The sequence below is a fragment of the Theropithecus gelada genome, chromosome 7b (assembly GCF_003255815.1).
Source record: "Theropithecus gelada isolate Dixy chromosome 7b, Tgel_1.0, whole genome shotgun sequence".
Taxonomy (NCBI): Eukaryota; Metazoa; Chordata; class Mammalia; order Primates; family Cercopithecidae; genus Theropithecus; species Theropithecus gelada.
This window is the reverse complement of record NC_037675.1, coordinates 20,124,052-20,149,432: the sequence shown is the minus strand read 5'-3', so window position 1 is coordinate 20,149,432 and position 25,381 is coordinate 20,124,052. Positions and strand designations below refer to the sequence as shown.

The window sequence follows — 25,381 nt, the reverse complement described above, 5'->3', positions numbered from 1 at the left end:
GATGCAGATGGTGACACCTCTTGCCGATTGCTGTTGATTGCCAAGCACTTGTAGTCATCTTTGCATCCAGTTCTTAGTGGGCGTCTGTGCATTGGACGTTCTCTTGGCCGTTTCTCACAAGGGGAGACTAACAGAGAGATGAATTGCCACGTCCGGGTTCACTCAGCTGCCAATAGGCAGAGCAGAGGCTTGAGCTTAGGCCTGTTGCCCTGAAGCCTGGATTCCACCTTTGCAATCGTAGCCCTCTGATGCTAGGACATAACGGTGACCAGATGAGAACAGCTGCCACCAAGCCCAGTGGCCAGAAACAGAAGCAGAAGGGGAAGCCTTCACAGTGTATAACTGTATTCTTCTTGACTGAATTCTGATTCCTTCCAAGCATATCTTGGCCTCACCTCTTCCTCCCGGCCTAAAAAATTATGATAATGGGAGCAGCACAGGAGGGAGCGAGAGAGGGCAGCAGACATTTCCTAGCCTCTCTTCTCATTCATCCTTTCTTTGCTCTCTTGCTCTGTTCACTTTTTTGTCTTTTTAATTTTGGCCTGGAACATAGTTCTCCTTCTCTCTCTCTCTCTAATGTTCCTTCCCTCCCAGCCCATCTGCTTCAGGGTGGCATTGGTGGTGGGGGGCTCTCAGACGTGGCTGCCTCCACTGCCGTCAGCTCACCTACAAGGTGAGTGCAGGCTGAGCTGCATGGCAAGCCCTTCCTGCTGGGGCCTGCAGAATTGTAAAGGCCCTGGCCAAGCATAGTGGCTCACACTTAAAATCCCTGCACTTTGGGAGGCCAACGCAGGAGGTTCACTTGAGGCCAGGAGTTTGAAACCAGCCTCAACAACATAGTGAGATCCTGTGTCTACAAAAAATTTAAAAATTAGCCAGGCATGGTGGCTCTTGCCTGTAATCCCAGCCACTCAGGAGGCTGAGGCAGGGAGGTCTCTTAAGCCTAGATGTTTGAAGCTGCACTGAGCCATGATTGTGGCACTGCACTCCAGCCTGGGCAACAGAGCAAGACTCTAACTCAAAAAAAACAAAACAAAACAAAACAAAAAACAAAAACAGTGTGAAGGTCCCTCCTAGAATGCAGGCTGAGGATGTGAGCCCATCCACTGCACCAGGTCCTCCTGGCTTCGTGCCCCATGCGGCATCCTTAGAAAAGCTTGCTGGGGAGCCAGGTGTGCTGGCTTGGCCGGAGTGGAACCTGCTCTCTCAGGGAAGTTTGCAATATACAGGGCAGGTGAGTGGGGCCCTCACCCCTTTAACTTTACCAGGCTTCTACCCTTTAGCAAGTTCCTCACGTGTGCTGATACTTAACAAGATTCAGACACTTTCCTAAGGCAGGAGGGGTGTCATGAGGGACACTGCATTATGGTACAGTTTCCCTGCATTATTTATTTATTTATTTTTTTGAAACAGAGTCTCGCTCTGTGGCTGAGGCTGGAGTGTAGTGGCGCGATTTCAGCTCACTGCAAGCTCCCCCTCCCGGGTTCACGCCATTCTCCTGCCTCAGCTTCCTGAGTAGCTGGGACTACAGGCGCCCGCCACCACACTTGGCTAATTTTTTGCATTTTTAGTAGAGACAGTGTTTCACTGTGTTAGCCAGGATGGTCTCGATCTCCTGACCTCGTGATCCGCCCGCCTCAGCCTCCCAAAGTGCTGGGATTACAGGCATGAGCCACCGTGCCCAGCCTCCCTGCTTTTGAGAAGCATCGCCAGCCCACAGGGCAGGATCCCTGAGGTGGATCTGGAGTAGGCTGCATTTGGGGCCTGCAGCAAGGGAGCAGGGCAGCTGGAGACCGCAGGGAGCCCTCCCACCTGACAAACAGAAAAGCTCCCCAGCTCAGGCCCCCGGACATAGGCGCATCTTTTCAGAGCGTGTTTACCCTGTTTCTGGGAAGGAAAAGTAAACAGCAGCGACCAGATTCCTGTTGGCATTTTTGCTCCATATTTTGATTGGGGAACTGAATCCTGTTTTTCCTTTCATAAACACAAAAATGTTAAGTACATAACAGCTAAATTAATCCATGCCCATAAATTGGTTAATTATGTTAATTCTGAGTCACAGAATTCAGTCTCATTAGTGTTTCCATTAAGCAGTTTAGGCTTGTGAGCATTTTAAGAGAACAGTTTAAGCTGTAGATTAATCTTCAAAGGTTCCCAGTGCATTTTCAACTGCAAGAGGATTTAAAATGCACTGGGGGGTTTGGGGGGATTTGGTGAATGTTAGGAGCTGGTGCTGTTAGGGAGCGGGGGTTCCCCACTTTCTCGTCCCTCACCTCCCCCCGACACATCCTTATCCAAGGCCCCTGCCTGCTAGATCTGAGCATCCCCAGCCTAAGCAGGAGCCATAGGAAGGAGGAGATGGACAAGAACTGGCATAGCCCCTTCTGCCCTGTGTCTCCCTGGTGGCCGTGCCCTCCCCAGGCTGCCCTCCTGCAGACACGCACAGAGGATGGGTGAGGCTAGCTCTCGAATGCTGTGGGCTGCACAGATCTGGGTTCCCGAGATGGCTGCTGAGAGGCTTTCTTCCTGGGTGTACATAAGAAAGAAGCAAAGAGACAGGAAGAGAGCATGCTAAGTCTTAGAAACAAGCTCCAGGGTGGCCTTTGTTCATGGTGGCGTGAACGTCCCCTTTTCACCGGCCGTGTCTCCTTCAGAGGTCCATTCAGGACATGGGTTTGCTTTCTTTGCACGTGTGCCTCCTCTGGGGTTCCTTGCCGTCCTCATGTGCGGTGCAGATGTACAGGTGCTCCGTCTGGCTCAGAAGCCTGCTGTCCTGTCCTGTGTCCCAAGCTGCCGGCTCTCACTGGCTCCCTGTGAGTGCCTGGGCCATGCACTTCTGTTCTCCAGCCCTCATTCCCTAGTAGGAAGACCATGAAAGGGTCAGCCTAGATGTCAAATCTCTAGATCATGGCTAAGGCTTTTCCAGTTTTATATTGTTCTTTGAAGAATCAACAGGACCCAGTTATCAAAGAGAGATCTATTTAAATATATACAATTGTTTTCCTTATTATTTAGGTTTGGCAAGGCCAGCTGATGAGGAGACCACTGCCATGCATTGAAAAGGTGGTTTGTTACAGTTCCCAAGAGGATGTGTCCCAGTACTGCATGCAGGGCCACACAGGGAAGCACTGGGGTCTGTCAGGAGGCAGGAGAGAGGGGAAAACATGGGCCAGAGGCCTTATGATGGATTCTGTAGGAAGGTGTGGGTGAGGCAGAGAAGGCAAGTTCAGAATCAGCTACTTTGAATAATTTCAGCAGACTCAGGGGAATAGGAGCTGTCCCTAGCTGCCTGACACCTGGCCTTAGGTGGTTAGGTTAGGGGAGTAGTGGCTTGGTGTGTGAGAGCCTGTGATGGAGGGGGCTGGGGTGCAGACTCTGGATTAGTTGGCTTGCATGTGAAAAGCACACTCCTGATGGGTAGTTTACTATCCCAAGACACTGGGTAGCCCCTGAAGGAACAGTCTCTCCAGGGTCAGCAAGCCCTAGATGTCAAAGCATCAGATACTGAAAATACAAGAGGAAGGGAAATAGATGGAGCCAGAAGAGAAGATGGGTAATACCGAAGTTATCCCAGATGCAGTACCAGGACCAGGACCTGGGCCTCAACTTAGCTTTTCATTAATCTTCTCAACTGCCTTGGCAGATAGATGTTATAGAAAACATGATTTAAAGAGGCTGAGACTATGGGCCAAGGTCATGCAGAGCCGAGATTACACCCCAGGACTCTCTGACCCCAGCTCTCTTCCCCCTACCATGAGCTGCTCTGTGTCTTGCCAGGGGCCCTACCCTTGCCAGACCACACTGGTCGTGGCCCTTCTCTTGGAGGTTGCTGGTTGAGAGAGCTGGCCACCTGTGTCCATGACACAGCTATGGAGATGGGAGGCCAGACACATGGACCACAGACTGGGGAAGCCAGTCTTAGTTATCACAGGACCCGACCTGAGACAGACCACATCTCCTGGATCCAGGGCTGCGTGCAGGACATGCCCATAAGGGGCACCGCTGGCTATAGCTGCATTTCCACTCTAGAAGGAGGTGGAGTGGCTCCATCAGGGCATCAGGAACAGAACAGGAAGCAGGAAGAGATTTGGCTTGGTGATTCCCCGCGGGTCCCCACACACTTGATGTCACAATGGTGAACGTAGATCTGCCTTGACAACTCAGCAGACCACAGGTCCCTGGAGTTCCTAGAACAAGGCTGTCCTGTGGGGGCATAGTTAGCAATTTGAGAGTCGTGTCTATTGTCTTAGGTGATAACGAGGGTTGACAGAAACCTTTTAGGATTGTAGCATTTCTAAATAACTGTTGAAACCTTACTTGGCCCAGAATGGATGCTCATAGAACAGAATGTGCTATAGTTTTACTGAAAAAACAAAACAAAAACAAAACATAATTCTCTATGGACTTACTAAAATAAACCCAGGGCTAATGAGCAAAATGTGTTGGGGAGGCCTGTTTGTCACACTCAGGAAGCGACAGTCTAATTTTATTTGCTGCTGTTCATTGCTTCTGCATTGCCATTCATTTGCTGAAGGCAAAATACATTACTTCTCAATAAACAAAAGTGGGCCCGGCATGTCCCGCTCCCTGCCTTCCTCCAGCCGTTAACCACCCGGGCAGGAGGGCTGACTTGTATTGATGTGCATGTGTGCGTGCGTGTGTGGGCGTGTGGGTGTGTTCTTCCCATTGCTCTTAATGCTGAGCTTCCTAGAAAGTTTTCAGGGGAAAGGCTGTGTCTCGTGCTGACTGGGGCCAGCTGCATGTTGATAGGTTCACCTTGCCTTATACAAGCCTGCTATTTGGAAAGTCGAGACATACATTAGAAGCAGGAGGCCGGGGACGGTGGTTCATACCTGTAATCCCAGCACTTTGGGAGGCCGAGATGGGTGGATCACTTGAGGTCAGGAGTTTGAGACCAGGCTGGCCAACATGGCGAAGCCCCATCTCTACTAAAAATAGAAAAATTAGCCGGGCGTGGTAGCATGCACCTGTAATCCCAGCTACTCCAGTGGCTGAGGCAGGAGAATCACTTGAACCTGGGAGGCGAGGTTGCAGTGAGCTGAGATCACGCCACTGCTCTCCAGCCTGGATGACAGAGGGAGACTCTGTCTTGGAAAAAAAAAAAATTGGAAGCAGGGGAAAGGGAGGAAAGACAGATCACTATGAAAAAAAAGTGGCTTTTTTTTGGTTTTGTTTGTTTGTTTGTTTTTAACTTAATTAAGTGACTTATAAAATCATTCATTTCAGCAAGTTCTCCCAGGGCATTTAAAATATTATTGGGTGTAGGAGATTTTATAGGAATGCATGTATTATTTAAAGCAAGGCAAAGTGGTGTGATTCTTTCCTGGATGGAGCTTCTGTGGGCAGCTGGAATTGTCAGTGCGGGGATTGGTTCCCATAGCACCCCGAGTTCTTCCCTCAAACACAAAGGCACCAGGTTCTCCAAAGCAATCATCTTCCTTCTACTCAACACTCCTCCTGCCTCACACCCACAGACTTGTCCTTAGAGGGCACCGGGCAGGCGTGTTCATTGTGCCACACTGTGCTCTGAACCTAGCATGCCAAAAAGCAGTCTGTTAGCAAGCTGACAATGGGGAGCTCATTGCCATCGATGCCACCAAAACGATTTGCCCAAATCAAGTTTATATCTGACATTTTATAGTAAACGGGCCTTTCTTTTTTCATTAGAGAAATCGTTACTGTTTTTCTTCTCCTCGGCATTTCCAGAGAGCCATTCACATTTAAAGCTCATGTTGGAACAGCAGGCTTCTACTGAAAATATTTACCTTTTCTTTTTTGGCAACTTGTCAGTGTTGGGGAAAATAGATGCTTCATTAAAATCTAAGCGCATGATGCTTGCTTTCCCACACATCAGTCAGTCTTCTTCCAAGATGAAAAGCATGGTGAGAGGTGTTGGGAAATCATTCTGGTCATATGTTTTTATGTATTTTTGGATGTCTCCTGGCATCCCATTCTTCTTGTTCAAAAATAGGCATTTCAACACCTATAACTTATAGAGAGAATCCTAGAATAGGATCAGTTTCACCATTAGAGCATCAGAATTGGTCTTGACCCCCTGTGTGACCAGTGAGGTCTCCTCCCCTGGAGAGTCCATGGCCGAATGTAAGGGCAAAAAGAACCCTGCTGCCATTTCTCCAGCAGTACCGAGACCAGGGCCTCAACTTAGCTTTTCATTAATCTTCTTAACTGCCCCGGTAGATAAATATTGTAGAAAACATGATTTAGAGAGGTTGAGACCATGGCCCAAGGTCATGTAGAAGTGAGATTCCACCCCAGGACTCTCTGACCCCACTTTCTTCTCCCTGCTGTGAGCTGCTCTGTATCTTGCCAGGGGCCATGCTCTTGCCAGCCTCTTGCATTGGTCCTGGCCCTGGCCCTTCTCTTGGAGGTTCCCAGCTGAGAGAGCTGGACACTTGGGCCCAGTGTCCCTGACACTGGCATGGAGATGGGATGCCAGGCACATGGACCAAAGGTTTGGGAAACACCCCACTTCATGTCCACCCGACCCCTCCTCTCTATCCAGAAAGGAGGAAGTACAATGAGCTGATGCTCAGCCCATGTGGGCTGGGCCTAGAGGTGGCTCTGCCCTGCCTATAAAAGCGGGGAAGGAACCTTACAATAGATGCCAACAAACCCGGAGAAGGTTGGCCCCTGTTATGACTCCTTTGATCTTCACAGGGAGGTGAGCTCTTGCTCTATTAAAATTAAGAACCTCTGTTTATCAAGAGATACCATAAACACAGTGAGAAGATCAAGCATACACTGGGAGATTTTTATAACCTGTATTACCAACAAAGGATTAATTCTCAGTACAAACAAAATTAAACAATATATCACTTAAGCATATATACAATTGTATTAAACTAGTAGTATTTAAAAAGCAATGGCATGTGAGGTGGGCAGATAACCTGAGGTCAGGAGTTCAAGACCAGCCTGGCCAACATGGTGAAACCCTGTTTCTGCTAAAAAACACAAAACTTAGCCACATGTGGTGGTGGGCGCCTGTAATCCCAGCTACTTGGTTGGCTGAGGTGGGGAGAATCACTTGAACCTGGGAGGCGGAGGTTGCAGTGAGCCAAAATGGCGCCACTGCCCTCCAGCCTGGGCAACAGAGTGAGACGCCATCTCAAAAAAAAAAAAAAAAAAAAAAAAGGCAATGGCATGAATAACCCAAAAATTCTGATCATTTTTCTCTGAGAACCGGGGAGTGACAGGGAGGACACAGGAGTAGAGGCCCCCAGTGGGTCATGTTCCTGTTCTTGCATCAGGGGTGGAGGGTTCATGGGTATCCATTTTTTTATTAGGCTTTATAACTAACGTGTATGTGACATACAATCTTTTGTGCTTATCAAGTCATATGTTTTTAGAAAACAAAAAGAAAAACCAATCAGTTATTGTTACTACTTCCATTTTTACAGGTGGGAAAACTGAGGCTCGGTGGGGTCAAACTAGCAGCAAACACACACGTTGAATGCTTACTGTGTGCCAGACCCTTTACACGGATCATCCGATTTCATTTGTTTGACATCCCTCTATATATGATAACTATCATCATTGCAGTATGCAGAAGACTAAGGCCTAGCGAGACGGGAGAACTTCAAAGTCACTACCTGGTCACAGTTGTTGGTGAAGGCAAGGTCTTCACTCGTGGCATGCCCTGTCTCCCTCCTGCAGGCTCCGAGGCACACTGTGGGTGACAGCTCCACTCTGTGGGCTTCCGCTTGGGAGCAGGCGTCAAGGCATCTAAGTCCACTTGCCCTGTGCTATCTCAGTGCCTGGACACCAGTGGCTTCCCCGGGCCGTGCTGCAGCCAGGTCGCTGAGGTAGGAAAGAGAGGAAGGGAAATAGGTGGAGGCAGAAGAGAAGATAGATAACACGGAAGTTAAATTTATTCCTGCTGCTCTTTGTTAAGGCCTTCAAGCTATAAAGAGATGGCTCTTCCCATGACTTCAGCCCCATCCTCAATCACTGCCCATGCCCACTTGGCTGACACTGCCAAATGGCTCTAGCACTGTTGAACTTCTGATGTCTCCTATGCCTCAACCTTGCTATTTCTTTGGTATAAATTTCTCTGACATTGATTTTGAATACAGTTTCAGCCTTTTGGAGCAGAAGTTTCCATTAAGCTTGGTGTCCCACCGAAGTGTTAAGGTCAACGTGCTGAGCCCTAGAGTTGTCCTCCCTTTCCCACTACCAGCTACCCTACCTGGCCTCCCAAAAACTGTCTGTGGTGACTCTTGTATTCTCTGTCTTGATTCATGCCTGGGAAAATTCAGGGTATATGTTAAGGGGAAAACCTTAGGGAAACCTGAACCTTCAAAACTGGGTAGAATGAATGGATGGAATGGAAGAATTTACTGCAGCGAAATCATCTTCAAATTCCTTTTAGGTTGGAAGTTTCTTACCCTGGCAAGTCAAGAAGTACATTTAGTTATTTGTTTATAATCCATGTGCTACTGGGTGAAAGATTATAGGACGAGAACCTTTGAAATATATGTGTTAGGGATCTCTGCCCATCAATTTCCATCAAAAGAGCTTACCCGTGATTATCATTTAAGTGGATGGGACAGTAGGATTCCACTCACATAAAATGTTTGTCCCTGAGCGCCCAGGGAGGGTGTTACCTCCAGGGTCTCCTTCCTGTGGCTCTTCTGCATGAGTCCTACACCACCTCTTTTAACCTCAGGGAAGAGTCACTATTTTGTTTTTTAAAGTCAATCATATTTAAAGTTTCTGCTTTTGAGTATGCACTACGTGTTGATGTAGATTCTGGGATATAGAACAAACAGGCACAGACTAGTGTGGGTGAGGTGGGGAACCCCTACTTCAGAAGGTGAACCTCAGAAGGAAGGCTGCCTGGGCCAGCGGTGTGTGCATGGTGGCAGGGAGCTGCAGCCACTAAGCCTTGGAAGAGTCTTTAATGGCACAGGGGAATGCTCTGTATAAAGCTCAGTAGGGGAAAAAAAGGATTTGGAAAGAAGGTGTATGCTAGAGGCAAAGAAAAAGACTAGAAGAAAATAACCAGCCAGGTGCAGTGGTGTGTACCTGTGGTCCTAGCTGCTTGGGAGGCTGAGGTGGGATGATTGCTTGAGCCTAGGTGTTCGAGGCTGCAGTGAGCTATGATCTGTGTCACTGCATTCCAGCCTGGGTGGCAGAATGAGACCCCATCTCTAAAACAAAAAAAGAAAAGAAAATAGCCAAAATATTTTTGCTTATTTCTCTATTTCCCAAAGTTTGGGCAAGAGCATATACTATTCTTATAATCAGAAGAAGTCCTCTTTTCTATTGCGTCTTAAATAGCTCTAAGATTTAGAATTTGTCTTGATGAAGGCATGGTCATCACACACACAGAGCTGGGCCCCGTGGGTGAGGGGCTCCCAGGGGCCTCTAAGCGGGGAGCTGTGGGTGTCAAGTGGCCGTGAAGAGAGCTGACCCAGGTTCGGGTGGCAAGATTCCCGGAGCCCCAGAGAAGTCAACTTTCTGTATCTACTAGAATCCAGGAAGAGTGTGCCCATGGCCGTCATTACCCCTCTGCTTCCCCGTTTCATGCTAGGCCTTTCTCAGATGCCTTCTCTGGGGGAGGCACTGTTGTTTGGGCGACTTTCTGGCTGCAGAGGGCAACCAGTGATAAAGGCAGATGCGAAGTATGAGGCAAGAAGGGAGGCCCCTGGCTGGGATGGCAGGCATTGGGAGAGAATTGTGGGAGCCCCTCACCCCTCTCTTTTTGGGGTGCTCTTGAGGAAGCTGGACTCCCCACCTCTAAAGACCCCTCCAGGGAACATAGATCCCAAACCCAAATGGAGATGAGCTGGCCAGCGAAGTCCAAGACCCCAGTCCCTTCCATTATAACCTAGAGTGGAGGCCTCTGTCTTCCAGGTTGAAACCTCATTATTTGGTACATCGTAAGTTGTACGTCAGAGTAGAATTATAAAGGAAAGAGAAACAGATGTGAACTCTCAACAGCTGGGAGAGTTGAAAAGGCTCTGGAGTTCCATTATAGAAATGTGCGTTTTAGCTGGCAGTGGTGTCTCACACCTGTAATCCCAGCACTTTGGGAGTTTGAGGCAGGTGGATCACTTGAGGTCGTGGGACTTTTCGAGACCAGCCTGGCCAACATGGCCAAATCCTGTCTCTATTAAAAATAAAAAAGTTAGCTGGGCATGGTGGTGTGTGCCTGTAGTCCCAGCTACTCGGGAGGCTGAGGCAGGAGAATCACTTGAACCCGGGAGGTGGAGGTTGCTTTGAGCCAAGATTGCACCACTGCCCTCCAGCCTGGGTGACTGAGTGAGACTCTTTCTCAAAGTAATAATTATTATTATTATTATAGTTCTTGTTTTTTAAAATAAGAAACAGAAATATGCATTGTTAGATACCAGCAGGACATCATAGCACTGAGGGAAACTAAACTCTCTCTTTGGGAAATAGCTTGGTTTCTTTTGTTGCCCTGGCCTGAGTTGTCATTTTAATTCTTTCACATCAGCCAGCATGGAGAAGAGGAGCCAGTTTTGCAAAATGACAGGGAACAGCCCCTGCTGGGGAGGGACTCTGTGATACAGTGTCCTTGTCTGAGTTTCCTGGGCCCGGGTTCCGGTCGCTGTGTGCCCGGAGCGCTGGGTGCCGACATTGAGCCTCCTCTGTGCTTTCAGGCATCCGCATGCTGGATGGCGACGTCACAGATGTGGTCGAGGCAAAGTCGCTGGGCATCAGACCCAACTACATCGACATTTACAGTGCCAGCTGGGGGCCGGACGACGATGGGAAGACGGTGGACGGGCCCGGCCGACTGGCTAAGCAGGCTTTCGAGTATGGCATTAAAAAGGTGTGAGTAACCCAGGGCTACAAGGGAGCACTCTGGGACAAGGGTGACAGTAAACATTTTTAACAATTAAATACCAGAGTGACACTGGCCACAGCCCTGAAACCAGACTGGAAAGACTCTGCTGTGCCAGGTGCCAGGGCCAGTGTGGAGGAGTCACTTGGGGAGTCTGAGAAGTGGCTCTTTACCAACGAGAGCGGAAGTGTTTTTGCCTTGTTCCAGAACAGCTGTTGCAGTGACAACCAGGTGGTCACTGCTAGCACGACCCTCTCTGCCTTGGAGTTTACCTATCCCTGGCTGAAGGGGGTACACAGGTGGGTGACAGGGGTCCAAGGCAGCTCCCCGGCCTGTTACTTGGACTATGCAGGGGCCTCGGCCCACCTGCCCTTAGAAACACCCAGCCGTGGAACTTTCTGCATTCATCGCGGAGTATGTACTCACCCAGGCCACACTGCAGCAGGAAGCAGTGGTCAGGGTGTCCCCTACCAGCACACAGCCCAGCCCAATTCGAACTTCTCCAGGAGAACCTCACAAGGGGCTAGGCAGAGCAAAGATGCTTCTCTGCTGATGGGCCAAGAGGAGGCTGGCAGGCTCCTGCGAGGCCACCCGCCAGCCACTCTGTGGTCTTTGGTTCCGGATCCTTGTGTGTCAGGAAGGCTGAGGAAGAGGGAGGGGGTGGCTGCAGATGAGCCAGTTCTTACAAGCAGGGTGGCAAGGCAGATTTCTGGGTGAGGACAGCTTCTTGGAGCAGGCAGACAGAGCTGTGGTCAGCTTCCAGGAGGCCCTGGGTGGCTGAACAGGCCCCAGCCCAAAGTTCAATGTGTGGTCAGTGACTGTTGTATAGAGTGGGCACAGGGAGTTCCAGCAGGAAGTCCAGGCTTCTCTGACTTCTCCTGTGGGGGATGGGAGAATGGGGAGGTGGTGGCAGGAGTCAAGCCCATTAAATTTATATCATTTAAAATATTTTTAAAGTTCTCATCGTATTATAACCCATGCATAGTGATTACACAGTGGCTCATAAACAGCTAATAAGTCAGTCAGATAATAGGAAGAGATTATATTGCGAACAGTCTTTCTCTGTCTCTCTGTGCCCACCCCCGAGTCCTGTCCCACAGAGGAGGAATCTGTTTTTAAACTGTGTTCATGATTTCCTTTCTCTAAGTAATATCATTTGATTGCTTTCCTGGCTGCATTGAGTTTGGTCACTATCTATTACTTTCCTCTTATGGGGATGAGCATTTTTCTCTCAGAAGACCCCCCAGGCCTGCTGCCTTGCTGCCCTGCTGCCCTGCTGAAACCCTGGAGTTTCTTCCACTTCTTACCTTTCCCGGGCATCAGGCCTACACTGCATCTTCTACCTCCTGCCAGCTGCACCCGCCTGCACCTCCTCTGAAGGACTTGGTGTCATTCTGCAAGTGTGAGACAGAAGCTTCCTTCTCTACTGCCCCCACCCCCCAACCACTCAGGGCTTGAATGCCTGAGAAACCAATGACCAAATATGGGGTATCTACCCCCATGTCCCTCCAAGTTTAGTACTCACCCAGACACTCAATGTGAGAAGGAAAATTAAGGAAGAGGGGCAGTGTAGACACACACATGCACGCACACAGCACGGGACCTAGTGTGCATCCTTGTGACACTGGACAGCTTCCTTTGTCTCCATTCCTCCAAGAAAACACCAAGGCAGCTTCAATCAGGCTGCTGAGCCCTCAAGCCAGGCCCGAGGCTGGGCCGAGTGAGTGCTGGCAGACTCAGGTATGACCAAGTCAGCTGCTATCCACCAAGTACTGCCGAATACATAAATCACCCTTCCATTACTTGGTTCCCAGCCCCAACTCACTGGATCGCTTGGATCTCCGTCTTGATGACAAACGAGACATCTTAAAAATTAAGCTAAATTTAAGCTTCGGAGAGGGTGGGTAAGCTGGAGATGGCATTTCCTGCATAGAACATATTGTTTTGGATGGGGTTACTGCGGAGCGTCTGTCATTTCTATGGGATGATTTCCAAAGATTGAGCTCCTAGGATGAGGCACCCTCTCTCCAGGAGGGGTCCTGGTTGTTTGACAGTGATCGTTTGGGCTGTCTGGTTCACTGAGCCTGTGCGAGGCTTGGGGAGGTTGGAGCTGCAGAGAGGGATCTTTGCATTCTGAGTTCTGAGCAGTGTTGGTTTCATCCAGCTGTCAGGGGAGTGGGAAAGTTGCAGAGAGGATCATGTGGTTTCCCCTCATCCTTGTCACAGTTTCGTGAAATACTGAGGTCATTTGATTTTTTTTTTTTTTCGTCATTTGGAAGTAAAATATGTCATACAGAGAAACTTAAATTGCACCTGTCTCAATCTGTCACTGAAAGTCCTCCTAGAAATTTGATGATCTCAAACCAAACCACATTCCCCCATCTGTTTTTCCCCCTTGTGGCCCTATTTGTCACCTACAATCTTCTGTAAAATCCGACTTTAACTTTGGTAGATGATGTGGTCTGGTGGTGGGAGACTGTAGAAGCTGTAACTTGGCATAAAGATCTGTTTAATGTTGGTCCTTAGGAAGCCTTACTCCTCTCACACCTGGTTATTCAGAAGGGCGATTAGACATTGCTGTGGCTAAAGACACTGGCCGCCTCTAGGTAGCCGGTGTTTGCTAGCCCTCAGTAGCAGTGCTTCTGAGCTCATGAAATGAGCTCTCCCTCCCCAGGGAAGACTCTGAAATACGATTTGATTGGGTTGAAGTTGTGAGTTTACTGAAAAGAAGTGCAAGTTCACGGCTAGGGTTGAAATGTCCCCTACAGCTTCTGTCCCATGGCTTCCATGAAGCCACTGGAAGATCTGGGAAGTGAAAATAAAGTCTTCAGAGACAGTTAAAACATCTCTACACTCCTCAGATCTGACTGTTTCCTCACCTCATTTCCATGTCTCCTTCCCGGAAACCGTTTTAAGGAGGGGAAAGGTTGTTGATACGTTGACACCTATGAGGGTGGGTTGGTCTCATAATAAATGCATGGTGCATGCTGTAAATGCAAACCTTGAGCATTTCAGGCTCTTGGTATTCAAAGTGGGGTCCAGAGCCAGCAGCACTGACATCCTCTGGGACCTCATTAGGGATGCACACTCTCAGGCCCACCCTGGACTTTGGGGTGCAAGTCTGCATTGTAACAGGGTTCCCAGGTGACTCCAGGGTGTACACATTCAAGTTTGGGGAGCGCTGTTTTTGGCCATTCTCTCTGCTCCTGGAGCAGTAAGGTTGCATGCTCCACCTTGCAAACGGACATTTTATGAGTCATTTCAAGTGGGGTGGGGAGTTAGGAGTGGCAGTGTCTAGGACTAATTCTCACCTGGAATAAGGAGAGGCTCTGATGGGTTAAATACCTTTTGATTTGCATTGTAGTTGCTTTAAACCGGCTTCAGCTGAATCTCTTCCTGCAGGTAATCACATGCACACACACACACCAGCTTCCTGAGCAATTTGTGCCGCCTTCTCAGAAGGTTAGCTTTTCTGGGAGTGACCTTTCTGTTAAGCTCTTGGCCACCCAGACAAGGTTCACCTTGCGGATGCAGAAAGCAGAGTGGACAAGGCAGCCTTAAGCAGCGGGGCTGCGTGGGCTTCAAGAACTTTCCTGTGGGCTTTCTTGGGAGCCTCAAGTTGGAGCTGGAGTCTCCTCGGTTTACAAACCTCCGTGGCGTGAGTGTACAGAGCAGGCAGGTCCAGTCATTGTGCTCCAAAAGTGAGTGTGACATGTTTGGTCAGCAGCAGACTTCAATTTGGCTCTATGGGGATTGCAGAATTGGGGTGTAAGTTATCTTTAAATTGGCCAATTGTTGAGCATAAGTATAAATTTCCTCCATTTGTTTGGGAAGGAGAGTCCTCAGTAAAGATGTGGTAGCCAGCTAGTGGCTCCAGTTTCCCGTGGAAGTGGACGCTGGCCCTGCTCTCGGGCCGGCTGTGTACCACCAGCCCATCCAGCCATCTGGACTATATCGGTCAGTTCAGTCTTCCACTCGCTAATCTTTAGCTGGTATTTGTGGCTGGAATGATTCTCAATGTGGTCAGAAATCATCCATCCTGTGGGTATGGGATAGAGCAGAGCTTCAGGAATCTGCCCTGACAGCTGCTGTCTTTCAAACACTTGCTTTTGTGTGTACGTTCTTAACAATGTACACCGGTGCACAGCTGGGCATGGCGGCGCACTTCTGTAAGCACAGCTACCCTGAAGGCTGAGGCAGGAGGATCGCCTGAGCCCAGGAGTTCCAGACCAGCCTGGGTAAGACCCCTGTCTCAAAAAAAAAAAAAAAAAAAAAAAAGGAAAGAAAACCTACACACAAATGAGGCTCTGGACTTGGCTAGTGATGTGACTCAGACCACCCTGATACCCACAGCAGAGACCACGGGGAGCTCTGACAGGACACCCACAAGCTGCTACCAGCTTCCTGGACATAACCTTTTTCACCTATTCTGTCTTCACCCAGAGTTCATGGTCCTATCCCTCTCACTGTGCAAGAAGGGTACTTCTTCAAGTATGTTTTCCAGAAAAATCATTCTTTTCCCCACCAGATCAGCTCTTTCAACCCAGAAAAATTAAAGTTATAAATTCCACCATCATCTGTAATCTCAGTGTTATTTGCAGCACTGCTAGGTCTCTTTGATCCTAGGCCATTATAATGGAAATGATAGGCATGGCTGTGGAATCGAGCAGCTTGTGTTGGGACCCTGGATTTTCCTGTGAGGAACAGAGGAGTCTTTCTGGCCGCTTTCTCTCGTATGAGCCTGTGATTCTGCAATTTTAGGGCTGCTGTCACAGGCAAAAGCACACCATTAAAATCGAAACAGCCCCCAAAACCATGCTCTCAGCAGCATCCAGATGGTCTGAACGCACCCTTCTTATCCCCTTTGAAGGAACATTTGGGAGATGGGACTCTAGATCGGGGGTGAGACCCACCCTATGAGGTTCTGGCTGCGGGGCTAAGCCTTCTTCCTCTTGTTCCCTCTAGGGCCGGCAGGGCCTGGGCTCCATTTTCGTCTGGGCATCTGGGAACGGTGGGAGAGAGGGAGACTACTGCTCTTGTGATGGCTACACCAACAGCATCTACACTATCTCCGTCAGCAGCGCCACCGAGAATGGCTACAAGCCCTGGTACCTGGAAGAGTGTGCCTCCACCCTGGCGACCACCTACAGCAGCGGAGCCTTTTATGAGCGAAAAATCGTAAGTTCTCCTGGCAAGTTGGAGTGCTTACAGTGTGTGCTTCAGCCCTCTGGGAATGAGTTTCTTCTCCCTTTCTCAGAAATATGGGTTAGATTGAGGCCAGATTATTCTGGATCCCAGGGTCCCAGCCTCACCCATCGGCAAACAATTTGAGCCTCGAGGTAAACCCCAGTCCCTTGGCAGCCTTCCTCGGACACTGGCTTTCTAATCTTTGCACAGAAATAGCAATTAAACCCCTCTCTGGTTTTAGAGATCTAAAAATATTATTTAAGAATGAGGTTCCTTCTCATGATGTCTTGTTTTAACTCTGAAATTCTGTGGTCACATCTCTTGGAATCCAATGAACCCATCCAGTTCCAGCATGTACAATAGAGTAAGAGAAAGACTTGGTTTTATACTGAGACATTCTGGAAATCCAAGAGTTTTTCTAGGCATTCTGTTGCTACAGAAATACTTTTCCTGGACACTTTTAAGTCGAGCAGTGGTTTCTGTCTGTTCCACTCACTTAAGTGAACATAAGCATGATTTATCTTTTAAAAGGTAACTGTTTTAGTACTCCAGTAGAATTTATGCTTTTTCTTTCCCTACATACTTTCCTACTTTAAAAAAAAAAAAAAAAAAAAAAGGAGGAAGGGAGGGTTTCCAGTTCAAATTAATGCAGCATTGAAATGCACAGTCATTAAGTTGACTTGTAGACATTTTGAAAATGAGACCATGGAGCTGGCCAGACATGGTTAAATTTTAAAGCTCACTAGCATCTTTTCATTTCTCTGGCTGCTCAACCACATCTTTAGAAGTTATTCGCAAATTTATTTTTACACTTTTCTGTGGGAGCATACAGGCTTCCTGTTCTGTGCTTTGCTCCGTACTGGCGAAAGGTCAGCTGCCATCGTTCCGTCACCAGCCTGGTAGCGACTTGGGCTGGTTAACTAAGGTATTAATTTGTTATTTTCCTTTTCTGCCCGAGTACGCACCCCTGGGACGGGCAGCTGAGATGCTGAGTGGTGTCCTGTTTACGTAGAAATCCAGCTCATTTGAGCCCAGACTTGCTGGGGTCTTATTAGACAGACACTTGTGCCAAAACCCAACATAGTCTTGTTGGCCGAATGGATGCAAGTTCGAATTCGCTAAGTTATGGGACAGTTTATAACGTGGACTGTGTGCAGGCAGGATGGTGTCTGTCAACCCTGCAAGCAGGACTTGCAGCTTTATTTGCAGCACGAATCACGCCAGCATGTATGTTCGTATGCCATGCATGTGCATATGCCTTGGCTATAAAATGCTTTGATTTTCTTTCTTTCTTTCTTTTTAAATTCTCTTCCATGAGCAATAGTATGTGGGTAAGAAGGGCATAGTTTGGAGAGGGGTAAAAGGGAAAACATACTTTGTCTTGGTCGCTGCCCGGGAAGTCTGCTCTGACAGTATGAACAGTGTTATTTTCAGCTCTACCAGAGCCCAGGTTTTGCTCTGAGTCCTCTTAGACATACTCCAGGGAGACGAGTGCTGCTCAGGACAGTCGACGTATCACAGTCCCAGCATTCAGCAGGACTTTAATGGCAATCACAACCCTGTCCCCCTGCATTCTCTGTCCCTCTGAGTCTGGGAAATGTGAACAGGTGCCCACCTGGAGCGAGGGAGGTCCCATGGTGAGACATGACTCTTTATAGAGGAGTAAAACCTAAAGAAAGCATCTCTCACCAGAACAGAAGGGTATGTTCATTCACTGAACAGGAGCTGTATCCCAGGCATAGCACTAGGACTCAGGAGGGGCTGTCCACCTTGGTTCAGCCATCACTTCCAGGGTAGGCCCCTCTGTTCACTCCCCAAGACCACCTTCTCTGAAGCTGGAGAACCAGCTGTGAGCCTCACATGCTCTTGGGAGCATGGCCTCCTGCCCAGCCACCCTAGTTTCTCCTCCTGGCCACCATTTACCAAGCACAAGAATGTTCAGGTGCCCAGCTGTGATCTGCCGAGAACCCCTGAAATCTATATCATGGTGTCCATTTGCATATGAAGATGCTGGGCTCAGAGAGGGGGCATTCTTGTCCCTTTTCCCATGCCCTCAGCTGCCCTCCCCATGTTGAGGTATCCTGGCCCCACTGAAACAAGCAAGGAGGAAGCTAGTCTCTGTTGGCATTCCTGTCGAATCTTCCTGTGTGCGTGACACAGGCCAGACCCCCCCTTCCCTAGACAGTTGTTGGCCCAGCTAAAACGTGTGCAAGGAAGGTGCTGAGTTTGGAAGAGGATCTGCATTGCTCTCACTGTGAAACTGATTCTCAAAGTTTAGGCAAATCGGCTACTGGAGCCCTGTGGTGGGTGGGTGTGACTTTCCTATTCCTGCCGTAACAAATGATCACAAACTTAGCAGCTTAAAACAGCACAAATTGATATCTCATGGTCCTGTAGGCCAGAAGTCCAGGAGTTTCAACCGAGTCTCTGCTTTGAGTCTTGCGAGGCTGAGGCCAAGGTGCTGGCAGGGCTGTGGTTCCTTCTGGAGGCTCCAGGGAGAGTCTGTTTCCTTGCCCACTTGGGCTGTTGGCAGCGTTGGCAAAACTCAGGTCCCTGTGGTTCTGGGACTGAATTTCCCATTTCCTTGTTGGCTGTCAGCTGGGGCCCATTCTCAGCCTCTAGAGGCCACCCACATTCTTTGGCTTGCTCCTCAACTCCCTCTTCAATGCCAGCAGCAGTGGGTCTAGTCCTAATGCTTCCTCTCTCTGACAGCCTTGCTGCCTTCCTCTTCCAAGGTGAAGGGGCCTGTGGTGGCACCAGGTCTACTCAGAGAATCCAGGATCATCTTCCTGCTTTAAGGCTGGCTGGCTACCAACCTTAACTCCATCTGCAAAGCTCATCGGAATAACACCGGGGGACAAAGATGATGGGGGCCACAATCTCACCTAGCACAGCTGAACCCACACAGGCTGAACCCCCAGCACCTGCTTCCCATTTCAGTCCAAAGGGAGATACACGTCAGCCCGAGCGGTAGTGAGGTCCAGACTCCATCCCACACCCAGCCTGGACCAGTGCCTCCGAGGAGGGCAGGCAGAGCCTCCAGCTAGCAGTGCCTGCCTTGTTGCCCTGCGCAGCCGGCCTTGGGAGGTCAAGAACACGCCAGGTTGATCTGCTTCTTCAGAAGGACATCCTGGTGGAGGACCCTACTTACGACCTGCTGGCTAAAGGCAGAAACTCTCTCAGCCACCTGGGTACCTCTAGCTGCTCTGAAGTCAGGGGGTGACTTAGGGGTCACTAGTGTGGACTCTGATGGTCTTGCCATGGGTATTCTTGGGTGTTGGTGACAGGGCACAAAGTCCAGCAGACCCAGGGAGGAGGACTTGTGGGGTGCTTCTTGGTTTCATGTTGTTTTACCATTTTTTCCACATGAGCTTCTGCAGTAGAGAGGGAACCAGCTGATCTATTATTATCAAAGCTTACGGTCTGTGCTCCCAGCTGGCCTCCTTGTCCCTATCTGTCTTCCTGCAAAGTGATTTAGCAGGGAGCACCAGATGTTGTGGAAACCTGTGGTTGCTGAGAGATGCATTTGCCTAACACCTTATTTGTTCCTGGGACCCAGGGTCACGCTTGCCAGTTAGTGGCACCTGAAGTAGCCTTGCCTTCTCCAGAGAGTGAATTAGCCTGTCTGCCATCACCGCCTCACTGTGCTTGTCTCTCCCCAGGTCACCACCGATCTGCGTCAGCGCTGTACCGATGGCCACACCGGGACCTCAGTCTCTGCCCCCATGGTGGCTGGCATCATCGCCTTGGCTCTAGAAGCAAAGTAAGTTCCCACTTTCCTTTTTTTTAAAAAAGAAAAAGTTCATATTGTGGTAAAATACATATAACATTTGCCATTTTCACCATGTTGAAGTGGACAGCTCAGTGGCATTAAGCACATTTGCTGAGTTGTGCGCCCTGTTCCACCATCCCTCCCCCAGAGCTGTGTCTTCTTCCCAGGCTGAAACCCTATGCCTGCAGCCCAGGTTAGTCAGCTCAGGCTGCCGTAACAGAGTCCCACAGACTGGGCAGCTCAAACAATAGAAATTTAGTTTCTCAAAGTTCTGGAGCCTGGAATTCCTGGATCAAGGTGTCAGCAGGGTTGGTGTCTTCTTGGCTTGCAGAAAGCTGACTTCTCCCCTTCTGCTGTGTCATCTTTTTATAAGGACACTGGTCGTATTGGATTAGGGCCCACCCTAATAATTTCATTTTATGTTAATTACCTTTTTAAAGGCTTTATCTCCAAATATAATCATATTCTGAGGTACTGGGGTCTAAAACTTCAATGAATAAATTTTGGAGCGGACATAGTTCAGCCTATAACACTCCCCATTGACCCCCACCTTAGCCTCTGGCAACCACCATTCTACTTTCTGTCTCTATGAATTTGACTACTTTAGGTGCCTCATGTAAGTGGAATCACACAGGATTTGTCCTTTGGTGCCTGGCTTATTTCACTTAACATAATGTCTTTAAGGTTCACCCATTTGTAGTACGTATCAAAATTTCCTTCCTTCTTTTAGGCCATCCTGATGGGCGTGAAGTGGTTTCTTCCTTAAAGCCCAAGTCTCCTAGCTTTTGTAGGACACGGGGGCTGGTTGGGCCAGAGCCCAAGGCCTGCCTCTGATTCTGCACCTCACACCAAGATTACACTTTAGGTTGCTTTAGCTTCTTTTTAGGAACTTTCACTTGTAAATTGACAATCAAGAAAAACTCTTGAGTTGTGTATGTGTCGTTGGTTCAGACAGAAAAGCAAGTTAACTGCACATGCAATCATAGGGTCAAAACCAAATTGTACTTTAGTCATCACAACTGGCAGAGAACAAACTAGCCCTCTGCAGTAGCCATCTGTTGTAGATGAGTTTTTAAATAACTCAAAAAGAATGGTTGGGATGCCTAAATGCTTGTAATTACATATGTTTGCATGTGGATTTGCACAAGACAAACTGAGCATAACACTCAAATGCTACCAATTTAATGAAGAAACAGTTTGATATTTTTAATTTCCAGGCCAAAATGTTAGCTTCTGTGTCCTGAGGCTCTTTTTAAAAATTCTAAGTAATTAGTTGTTTGTGTGGAAACTCGAATTTGCATACTCTACCCTTCCTTGCACTGTATTTTCCTCCATTCCTTATTGGAAACATGCAAAGAGCTAAATAGAAAACAAACCCTGCTTCGGGACATGTTGTCCCCTTAAACTTGGTCAGTGGGCACATGAAAGCTCAGACGGTCATCTTCCTCATCATTTTAGCTCCTCCTCTGAAACATACAGGTGGCGAATCAGGCAAACGTCATTTGGAACAATGTCAATCTGAAGCATTTTACACCTACAGGATTGGTCAGGGAAGGAACAGTTGATGTCTGGGGATTTGAAAGCCTGTGTTGAGCAGATCTGCAGCTTGGGATGGTTCTCGCCTGTTCTGGTTGGCCTCAGGACTGCCTTCTGTCTCTGTTCACTACTGCTGTGGAAGGAACTGGGGCAAAGCCAGATGGTTCTGGGTGGAGATGCTCCCTGAGAGTCTAGGGAGGGCCCCCAGACAGCGTGCAGCCAGAATGAAGGAAGACCCACACGTGTTGGAATTCTGCAAAGGGGGTCCAATGGTTTTGGGACAGTCTTGGTACTTTTCAAACATCCCTTCTTCATCAAAAAACATTTTCAACATCATCTCTTAGACATATTTTCCGTGCAGTTATATTTGTGATTTTATTACTAGAGTCAAAAATAGAATAGATTTTTTCATAAGAAAATGGTTCCAAATTTTCTCACTCCCTGGACCCATTCTGTCCTCCACTCCAAAGGTCATGCTTCCCGGTACCTAAATTCAAGATTTCCAGGAGGACTTGCTATAGCCGTCTTTGAGTAGGCTGTGCTGACACACAGCAGTAACTTGCCAGGTTGCACGGGCAGCATAGGGTGTGGCCATGTCAGCACTGTCTAAACTCCAAAGCCTGCACCTGTGACCTCTCCACCAGGGTGTGTGGCCATGGGCTACTTGAGGCCTCAGAATCCTCCCCTAACAGTGAGGTTGGCGTGTGGGCTGCAGGAAGGCCAGTGGATGCAGGAGGAGAACAGGTGTGCCTGGCAGGGAAAGGCCTGGAGACTGGGCCACCAGACATGGATGGGGAGAGACAGCAAGGAAGCCAGTGACCAGCCAGGAGCAGCAAGAACACATTGGAGAAATCAGGGGAGGCCAGAGCTGGAGCCTGGAGAGTGTGAGCCCACAGAAGGAGTGTACCCCAAGACTTAATGCCATGGGTGAGCTTCTCGTAGGAAAACAGGCAAAGAGGGGGCAAAGGGTGGAAGTGTACAGAGCAGCCGCCATAGAAAACAGTATAGCACTTCCTTAAAAAAATTAAACAGACTCCCCAGATGATCCAGCAGTCTCACTTGTGAGTGTATATCCAGAATTGAAAGCAGGGACTTGGGTAGATATTGGCACAGCCATGTTCATGGCAGCATGGTTCACAACAGCTGAAAGGTGGGAGCAACCCGAGTGTCCATGATGGAGGACGAGATAAGTGAAGTGTGCTCTGTACATACCATGGAATATCATTCAGCCTTGAAAGGAAGGAGATTCTGATACAGATTATGATAAGGTCCCTCAATGACATTGTGCTAAGGGAAATAAGACAAATCCTGTGTGGTTCCACTTACATGAGGACCTGGAGCCATCAAACTCATAGAGACAGAAAGTAGCATGGTGGCTGTCAGGGGCTGGAGAAGGGGAGCAATGGAGACTGAGTGTCCCATGGGACAGAGTTTCAATTTGGGGGTGGTGAGAAGTTCTGGAGATGGATGTGGTGGTAGCAGAGCAATGTGAATGTACTTAGTGCTACTGAGCTGTACATTTACAAATGGTTGAAATGGTAAATTTTGTGTTTTGTACATCTTCACACACCCATACACAGAGTGGGCCACTGGAGAGATACCTGTGACATCCGAGCAGGCTCCATCGGGGAGGGCGAGGCAGCTGGGCACTTCAGCACTCTCTCTTCTGTGTCCCCAGTCCCCCTCAGCTGCAGCAGCTCCCCCGATTTTACTTTGTCCATGTTCCTAGGGTCATATTCCCTGAGGCAGCACACGTGGCATGGCGTGCATTCCTAGTAAACACGCACCAAAGACAAGCCTGGGGCTTGTGCTTCTGGTCACCTCCATCCCAATGAGCCCTGGGAAGATGGTCTGGAAAGAAAGAGTATGTGTTTGTGATATTAGGGAGTTGAGAGCCTTGGACTCGAGAGATGCTCATTTATTCTTGGTTAATTTTCTGATTGAGTGGAAAGTCCTAGATAGGCATCCATTTAATCGACTAAAAAAGGAATAAAAGATCCATAAGTATTTATCTGTCAAATTGCGGCTGGAACCATGAGCCCATACATCTTTCTTTTCACTCAGCTGTTTGATGGGGCAAAAATACATTCCTTTTATTACTGATCACATGTAGGTGTTATCTTTACCATGTTTAAAAGCAGCCTTGCAGAAAGCTTGTATGTTCAAATATCCAGATTCCATAGCAATTAATACTGATTAGAAGAAAGGAACAATGCTCTTATTTTATACTACTCTCACACTATATTTCATCGAATCCAAGATGCCATAAAGTTGTAAGATGCACCCTTTTTATGTACCACAGAAACCAGAAGTGCTGCCAATTGTACAATACATCCATATCTCTTAGAATTTTTGTAACTATTGAAGAGTTCTTTTAGGCTGAGAGTTATTTAGACCTGAAAATGACACTGTGAATAGACAGGACCAAGTTCAGCACCTCCAGGCAGTGTAACCCATTCCTGGTTGCTGTGGGCAAAGGGGCTTATAAGAGGTATCAGATCATAAGATGGATCTGGATTTCAGAGGTGTTAGAAAAAAAAAAAAAAAAGGTGGGTCAGGTGTGGTGGATCACACCTGTAATCCTAACACTTTGGGAAGCCAAAGCAGGAGGATTGCTTGAACCCACGAATTTGAGACTAGCCTGGGCAACATAGCAAGACCTCGTCTCTACAAAAAATGTAAAAATTAGCCAGGTGTGGTGGTGCACACCTGTAGTCCCAGCCACTTGGGAGGCTGAGGTAGGAAGATTGTTTGAGCCCAGAAGGTTGAGGTTGCAGCCAAGATCACACCACAGCACTGCAGCCTGGGTAACAGGGCGAGACCCTGTCTCACACACAAAAAGCAAGGGTGAGCACATGTGTCTTAGAATTTTTTTAAAGATCATCTGTGTATTTACTTACATTAGTGGCATGTTATATTCTTTTGATGAAATGTTTCTACTTCCCCAAAGTGAATATCTTATAAATTTAGAATCATATACTAAAATTTTGAATTATAATCTGCAGCCAGTGGGTCCACACAGGATGGAATCTCGGCCAATCATGGTTTGAATGTACTCTTAGGCACTGTAGTATTTGCTTATTATGGTGAAGAATAGCCCCAAGTAGTTGATAAACATTTACTATTATATGTATTTTCAGAATTTCCCATATGGCTCTGTGTAAACTCAAGCAGAGCTTGGCAGCAAGGCTAGGCTTTTAATGCTTATGAATTTTAGGTCACCCATTGAACCTTTTTTCTCCTTGGGATTTAGTTGCTGGAAACTTGTTTACAAAGAGATGGTGAAATAAACCCTTGCCAAGGAATGCAATCCTTAGCCTGAGGGGCTTGCTCAAGTTCAGACATGGGTCGGCTCCCGACCTCCTACCTCTGAGTGGCTTGTGTTGCTGCTGTTGTTGATCTGTATGGACTCTAGGGTGTGTTGTGTCATTGCAGCGGCCAGTTAACCTGGAGGGACGTCCAGCACCTGCTAGTGAAGACATCCCGGCCGGCCCACCTGAAAGCGAGTGACTGGAAAGTGAACGGCGCGGGTCATAAAGGTGCGGCAATGACATTCTAGTGGACCACTGGGTGATCCTGGAATGTATAGGAAGAGGTGTTATGAATTCCTTAAAAGGAATCTCCAAATAGCATTAATTGTTATTATTAATTGTGTGTCACAAGAGTTTAAACACATGCACAGCTATTTAAGAAAAGTATCCTGGAAGCTCACACTGACATTATGGAAGAACCCTCAGGTCACAAGAGTCTAGGGTCTCCTAAACTTTATAACTTTTGCAAACCCCGACACCACCCATACCAATATTTACTCATAGTTCTCTTTAAGCTAGTAGCAATGATGTGTGCCTATAGTCCCAGCTACTAAGGAAGTTGAGGCAGGAGGATTGCCTGAGCCCGGGAATCTGAGTCTAGCCTGGACAACACAGCAGGACTCCATCTCTTAAAACAAAAATTACTGCCCTCACTATTTTTTTTTTTTGACATAAAGAATTGTATTTTAAAAGGAAGCTCTACTACATCTAGTTAATCATAGG

At 48.1% G+C, this 25,381-nt stretch overlaps 1 protein-coding gene across 5 annotated transcripts in view; it reads left to right on the top strand.

Moving 5' to 3' along the window:
- Positions 1 to 25,381, top strand: part of PCSK6 (proprotein convertase subtilisin/kexin type 6) — a 192,987-nt gene that overhangs the window by 80,117 nt on the left and 87,489 nt on the right. For 4 of the 5 annotated variants that reach the window (XM_025392763.1, XM_025392765.1, XM_025392764.1 and 1 more), the window contains exons 8-11: positions 10,668 to 10,840; positions 15,818 to 16,030; positions 19,702 to 19,802; positions 24,783 to 24,886. In XM_025392763.1, coding sequence (XP_025248548.1) covers positions 10,668 to 10,840; positions 15,818 to 16,030; positions 19,702 to 19,802; positions 24,783 to 24,886 — 591 coding nt within the window. The remainder of the gene's footprint in view (positions 1 to 10,667; positions 10,841 to 15,817; positions 16,031 to 19,701; positions 19,803 to 24,782; positions 24,887 to 25,381) is intronic. The other variant, XM_025392766.1, reaches the window with a different exon arrangement.